Raw genomic sequence first — 7037 nt, forward strand, 5'->3', positions numbered from 1 at the left:
AAGAGCAGTTCATTGTTCTCGTGTTCAACTTAGAGATCTGGGGTCTGGGAGAGCTCGGATTTTCGGGGTTGAGACAGACTGAAATAGAGACTATAAACAGAGCAAGCTCTCTAGTTGAGAGCTTTACTCAGATCTTCCGGGGCAATCTGAATTTCGAAGAGAAGCAACAATAACATATTAGGTTACCTTTTCATGAAACTCTCAAGGCTTCTTATGAAAAGGATAGAGACGGTAGCACATGATATTTGGTTACTGGACCTAACCGATGGGAGACGGTAGCACGAGATATCTTCAACCGGCTTCGATGGCGGTCATGTAATATGATAGATGTTTAGTTTCCTATCTTATCTTTTTGCCTGCCGGTTGTAGCTATCCTGTTATTTTGCCTATGCTTTCTATGAGCGTCTTTTCTTTCTTGAGACATGAAGACTTTTGTTGAACCCTTTGCTTATCAATAATATGGTTGTATGCATCGTTCTGATGCAGAGCTCGGGGATACCCCCTTTTCGAAAAAAACATAGTCCGGACATTGCACAGAGGAGTTCATACATACCACGAGACTACCAAAATGATGGCATGTTCTATTGTTTCTTCATGATTAAAGACTATATAGATAGGGGAAGTTCGTCACCTATGGCTTCCCTTGCCCTCGTTATCATGGAAGTAGAGATTGAAGACGCAATAGGAGTCGATCCTGATATGCTTGAGGCCGGAGCTGGATGTGTTAGAAGTGGCACTAGGCATCTCATCCCCTTTTCGGGGGAGGTTGCGAGGCCATGGGCAAACCCAACTTGCCGCTTCGCTAGGATCAGGCATGGGAATCCTCCTCGGGCCTCGGCCTTCTTTTCCGCGTCATGTGAGGCTTTGCGGCATGATGCACCCTCTCCATGTCACGGGCACATTGTGCCTCGACCACAAACACATCTTTGCACCTTTCACATCTGGGGCATCTGGGGCCTTAAGCATTGCTGCCATTGGCCTTAGAATCCGAGGCCGACGTTGCTGGGACAAGGACCCAATGTCGGGGATACGTTGAGCCCGGGTGCTGGAACCTTCTATCGGGGACCCGCCTAGCCGCACTCGTCAGCTGCCGTGACAAAGTGGACATACAGCGTGAGCTTTCGCTGGAAGCACCGCCACCGCTAGATCCCAACCGGAGTGGTGGTGAAGGCGCTTGACTGGCGGATCCACGGCGCTCCGGTATCCTCCAGGGAGCGGCGTGCCGCGACTTGGAGGGTTTTCTCCTCCTCGTCCGAGCAGGCGACGAACTCCTAGCTGATGAATCCGGACCGACTGGTCTTAGACCCGTTGTTAGCCACGCATGAGATGATTGGAGAGAATGAGGAGGGGCGAATGTAACGCCCCGTGACCGATGTGCCAGGTGTCTTCCAGTTATTCGCTGTTGTTGCCTTGTCATTGCTTGCGTGTCATGCTTTCCATATCATGTCATCATGTGCATTTCATTTGCATACGTGTTCGTCTCATGCATCCGAGCATTTTCCCCGTTGTCCGTTTTGCAATCCGGCGCTCCTATGTCACCCGGTGTCCCTTTCTACCTCTTTTCATGTACGGATGTTAAACGTTTTCGGATTGGACCGAGAGTTGTCTTGCGGCCTTGATTTACTACTGGTAGACCGCCTGTCAAGTTTCGTGCTATTTGGACTTCGTTTGATACTCCAACGGTTAACCGAGGGACCGAAAAGGCCTCGTGTGTGTTGCAGCCTAACACCCCTCCAAAGTGGCCCAAAACCCACCTTAACCCCCTCCATCATCTCGGTCATTCGATCACGATCGCGTGGCCGAAAACCGCACCTCATTTGGACTCTCCTAGTTCCCTCTACCTATAAATATGTGTGCCTCCCGAATTTTTCGCGCAGATGAAACCCTAACCTCCTCCTCCGCGCGCCACCCGACATGTCCACTCCGCCGCCGGACGCGTCCACCGCCTCCGGCCACGTCGCCCCGACCAATCATGAGGCGCCACGTCGCCTCCGCCGCCTCCCTCCTCCAATAGTGCGCCGCCACCTCAGCCCCCATCCGCCCCGCGGCCCGCCAGGCCCGCGTCCGGCCCCACGGGCCCAGCGCCGCGCCCGCCGCCCGTCCGCGCGCCCCGCCGCCTGTGCTCGCCGGCGCCGCCCCGCTCGCTCGCCGCCGGCCGCCGCCTCGCCTCGACTGCGCCGCCGCCTCCCGCCAGCCTCGGCTTTCGCGTGCACGCCGCCGCCTCGAGCCGATCTCCGCCGCCAAATGCTCCCGCCACCGCGAACCTCGCCGTCACTCGCCGGATCCGGCCTCCCCGTCTTCCTCCTTGCCGGATCCAGGCGCCCCCTCGCCGGATCCCTCTTCTTCGGTCGTCTCCCCGCTCTCCGGCAAGCTCTCCGACGAGATCCAGTCCTGCCTCGACTTCCGTGCCAAAGTCAACCCTAGACCCGAAGGGTAATTTTTCCACCAAGCCCCAGTAACTTTTAGCTAACTTCATCATATCATAACTCTGCATCCGTGGCTCCGATTCGTGCGCGTAGTATATCAAAATGTTCGACTCGACGAGTACATCATTTCATCTCATTGCATCATTTTCATTTGAGCTCATCTTGGTGCCCGAAATGTCGTTGTAAGAGGGCCATGTGATGATTATGTCAGATCTGTTTCAGCAAATGCACTTTTGTCATTTTTGCCATGATTAATGTGTGCATGCTATGATCCTGAGCTCTACATGTGTTTTGAAATATGCCATGCCATCTTTACAGGGGTGTATTCCATGTATTTTTGTGATCTTTGTGGTGACTAGCACAAGCATGCAAAGTAGCTTACTCAATGATGCTGATTTCAGGGACTTGGAATTTCACCAAGTCCTTGTCCTGTTATTGTTTTTTATGCTATATGTTCATGTTGTTTCCTAGTGATCCGTGCCTCTTTTGAGGATGATCAGTAAGGATGTTTTGTAGATATTGTGGTGCTCTATCCATCCATGTCTTTGTTTGCAATTATGGAGTAACCTAGCTTGAGTCAACCGAGCTCTACTTTTGCTATAAAATGTTCCTTGCAGATTGTTAACGTGTTTAGCGATTTTGCCGAGCTTTTAGTTGTTGATCCATGCATGCTTTGTTGTTGTTCTTGCCATGTATAGCTTCTATGCCATGTCAATTTGCTGGGTGTATGCTTAGTTTATCATGCAATGCCTCGTAGTGAGTGCATCGAGCTCGTAAACATGCCTACTTGTTATCTGTTTTGCCATGCTCCAGTTTTTCACTAAGCCTGAATCTGTTTATGTTTTTGCTATGTTCACATGCTTGCAATTGTATTCTCTGATCCTTTTTGGCTCATGGTCACTAAGGGACTTTTGTTATATGCTTTGAGTAGCTTCATGTCATGCCTTGCCTTGCCATGATATGTTCCTGTAGCATGTAGTTTTCATGCTCTAAAGATTGCTTCCTGATGATAAATTTCTGACTTGCTGTTAATTTCACTAAGTCTGAAACCTGTTATCTTTTGCATTTTTGCCATGCCTGTTTGAGCTTGCTATTGAGTGAATTAGCCATAGCTCAGTGTTCATCTTTTGTCAAGCATCATGAGTGGATCCCTGCCATGTATTTTGTTGCTATGTTAGAGTGCTGTAGCTTGTTGGTCTTGATGCATTTAGAAGGCTACTTGCTGTTTATCGCAGACCGGTGCCATATTTGTTTTGCTTGCCATTTCCAAACCATGCATCCGATTCCAGTGATCTTTATATCGATTTCAACCGAAATCAACTCCCCTTTCCAGTGGCACTCTTGGATTTCCAAGTTGAGGCCAGGTTCAATCGTTCCTTTCCAAATCATGCATATGCATCGCATACCGCATCCCGCATATCATGCCATGTTCATGTGTTGGTTGTTTACTATGTTGTGTGCTTCTTTCTGGTGTTGCTTCTTCGGGTTGGTTCCGATAACGTCGCGTTTGTGAGGAACCGTTCGACTACGTTCGTTTGTCTTCTTCATGGACTCGTTCTTCTTCCTTGCGGAATTTCAGGCAAGATGACCATACCCTCAAAATCACTTCTATCTTTGCTTGCTAGTTGCTCGCTCTTTTGCTATGCCTATGCTGCGATACCTACCACTTGCTTATCATGCCTCTCATATTGCTAAGCCAAGCCTCTAACTCACCTTGTCCTAGCAAACCGTTGTTTGGCTATGTTACCGCTTTGCTCAGCCCCTCTTATAGCGTTGTTAGTTGCAGGTGAAGATTGGAGTTTGTTCCTTGTTGGAACATGGATATTTTGTTGGGATATCACACTATCTCTTATTTAATTAATGCATCTATGTACTTGGTAAAGGGTGGAAGGCTCGGCCTTATGCCTGGTGTTTTGTTCCACTCTTGCCGCCCTAGTTTCCGTCATATCGGTGTTATGTTCCCGGATTTTGTGTTCCTTACACGGTTGGGTTATAATGGGAACCCCTTGACAGTTCGCCTTGAATAAAACTCCTCCAGCAAGGCCCAACCTTGGTTTTACCATTCGCCACCTAGCCTCTTTTTCCCTTGGGTTAGGCTAGCCCAAGGGTCATCTTTATTTTAACCCCCCCGGGCCAGTGTTTGTCTAAGTGTTGGCCCAAACTGAGCGATGTCCGGAGCTACCAGGGGCAACTCTGAGCTGGCCCATCCGACGTCTTGCTCATCCGGTGTGCCTTGAGAACGAGATATGTGCAGCTCCTATCGGGATTTGTTGGCACATCTGGGTGGTCTTGCTGGACTTGTTTTACCATTGTCGAGGATGTCTTGTAACCGGGATGCCGAGTCTGATCGGATTGTCTTGGGAGAAGGAATATCCTTCATTGATCGTGAGAGCTTGTGATAGGCTAAGTTGGGACACCCCTGCAGGGATTTGAACTTTCGAAAGCCGTGCCCGTGGTTATGGGCAGATGGGAATTTGTTAATGTCCGGTCGTAGAAAACCTGAAGTTGATCTTAATTAAAATGCATCAATCGCGTGTGTAACCATGATGATCTCTTCTCAGCGGAGTCCAGGAAGTGAACACGGTGTTGGAGTTATGTTTGACGTAGGTTGTTCTAGGATCACTTCTTGATCATAGATTTCTTGAACGTGTTTTGCCCTCTCTTCTCGCTCTCATTTGCGTATGTTAGCCACCATATATGCTAGTCGCTTGCTGCAGCTCCATCTCATACCTTTTACCCTACCTATAAGCTTAAATATTCTTGATCGCGAGGGTGTGAGATTGCTGAGTCCCCGTGACTCACAGATACTTCCAAAACTAGTTTGCAGGTGCCGATGATATCGTGCAGGTGACGCAGCTGAGCTCAGGAGGAGCTCGATGAAGATCTTGTCCTTTGTGTTGTTTCATTTCAGTCGATCAGTAGTGGAGCCCAGTTGGGACGATCGGGGATCTGTGTAGCATTTGGGGTAGTCTTCTTTTATTTTGGTTCCGTAGTCGGACCTTGTGTGTATCTGGATGATGTAATGCTTTATTCATGTATTGTGTGAAGTGGCGATTGTAAGCCAACTATGTATCTCTTTCCCTCATGTATTACATGGGTTGTTGTGAAAATTACCTCACTTACGACATTGCTTTCAATGCGGTTATGCCTCTAAGTCGTGCTTCGACACATGGGAGATATAGCCGCATCGAGGGCGTTACAGCGGAGTAGACTGAAAGTAGAATGGAGTGAGATACATGGCTAGGGTCTTGTTCGAGATGGGGATAGTGATGGGATTTTGTAGGGTCGAGATGGATCGGTCCAATGTGGCAGACGTGCCCTGGCTTTCCGAGTCGCCCCATATCCGCCCCACATATGAACTGAATGTGAGAGGCGCCAGATAGCCGAGACATATCAGCTGGTTCCGAGGAGTCCGATTAGGCGGCGTTTCTAGATCCGAGCAGTGTCCGGGCTGTCCACGCGGATGGGAGCGGGGGTCTGGTTGTAGATGCTCTTAATGTGAGAATTTTTCCAGCTTTGCTGTTATTCTATTTTTATATATTTCTATGAGAAAGCGCTCTTCTAATTCCAAACTCACGTGAACCCGGATGAATAGTAAAATTCAAAAAATGTAAAAAATTTAAAAAATTCTGAATTATTTTGTGATAAACATTGATGGATGTGTTTATCTGTGTGCAAAAATTCGTGATAAAACGGCATTTTTGGAGCATCAATTTTATTGTTTTTGCTCAATACCTCCATGAATATCATTTCATCACGAAATTGTGTCGCATGTGAGATACTCATCAATGTTTGTCACAAAAATTGTGCCGCGTGTGAGATATTTATCAATGTTTATCACAAAGGGAATTCAGAATTGTTTGAATGCTTTTACTTGTCCGTTTCCGTGGCCATTCTGTTGGCAGCCGTTCGGAGTCAACGCCCTTCCCATCGCCAGACACAAATGATGGGCTGACAGCACTGGGCGCCCTTCACCTACGGCTCCATAGTCCGTACCCAACCTCCCCTGCCCCCAGCGAGTCGCGCCTCTTCCCCCACCGGCGCGGCGGCGCTTGCGCCGAAATCTCCCGCCAGTCTACGGCCGCGCACCGCCCTGCCGGTTTCTTTGGAAGGGAATGGCGGGAGGCGAGGCTAGGGGCGGGGAGTGCGGCTACTACACGACGGACGACGCGCTGTCCCAGGTGGGCTTCGGGAGGTTCCAGGCGCTGGTGCTGGCCTACGCCGGCGTGGGCTGGACCGCGGAGGCCATGGAGATCATGATGCTGTCCTTCGTCGGCCCATCCGTGAAGGACGAGTGGGGAATCTCGGGCCAGCAGGAGGGGCTCATCACCAGCGTCGTCTTCGCCGGGATGATCATCGGGGGTTGCCTCGGGGGCGTCATCTCAGACTCATATGGCAGAAGGTCGGGCGTGCTTTGGCTCTTGATAAGTAATTGTAGTATCTGCCCTCTTCTAAATTCGAATTGAATGGTCCAAGCCAGCAAACCTGGATCTTGCAAATCTTTCAAGGCCATAAAATGCCCGTGGGTTGTGGCTAAATTACATACCCCCTCTGTTCACAAATATATGGTGTTTTGGATATTTCAAATATACAGATTGAAATCAGTGAACA

At 49.3% G+C, this 7037-nt stretch overlaps 1 protein-coding gene across 1 annotated transcript in view; it reads left to right on the top strand.

The window, feature by feature from the left end:
* Positions 1-6364: 6364 nt before the first annotated feature.
* Positions 6365-7037, top strand: part of LOC119354062 (organic cation/carnitine transporter 7-like) — a 4263-nt gene continuing 3590 nt past the window's right edge. Inside the window, exon 1 of the mRNA XM_037620762.1 lies at positions 6365-6828. Coding sequence (XP_037476659.1) covers positions 6542-6828 — 287 coding nt within the window. The 5' untranslated portion in view covers positions 6365-6541. The remainder of the gene's footprint in view (positions 6829-7037) is intronic.

This window comes from Triticum dicoccoides, chromosome 2A (genome assembly GCF_002162155.2).
Source record: "Triticum dicoccoides isolate Atlit2015 ecotype Zavitan chromosome 2A, WEW_v2.0, whole genome shotgun sequence".
Lineage (NCBI taxonomy): Eukaryota > Viridiplantae > Streptophyta > Magnoliopsida > Poales > Poaceae > Triticum > Triticum dicoccoides.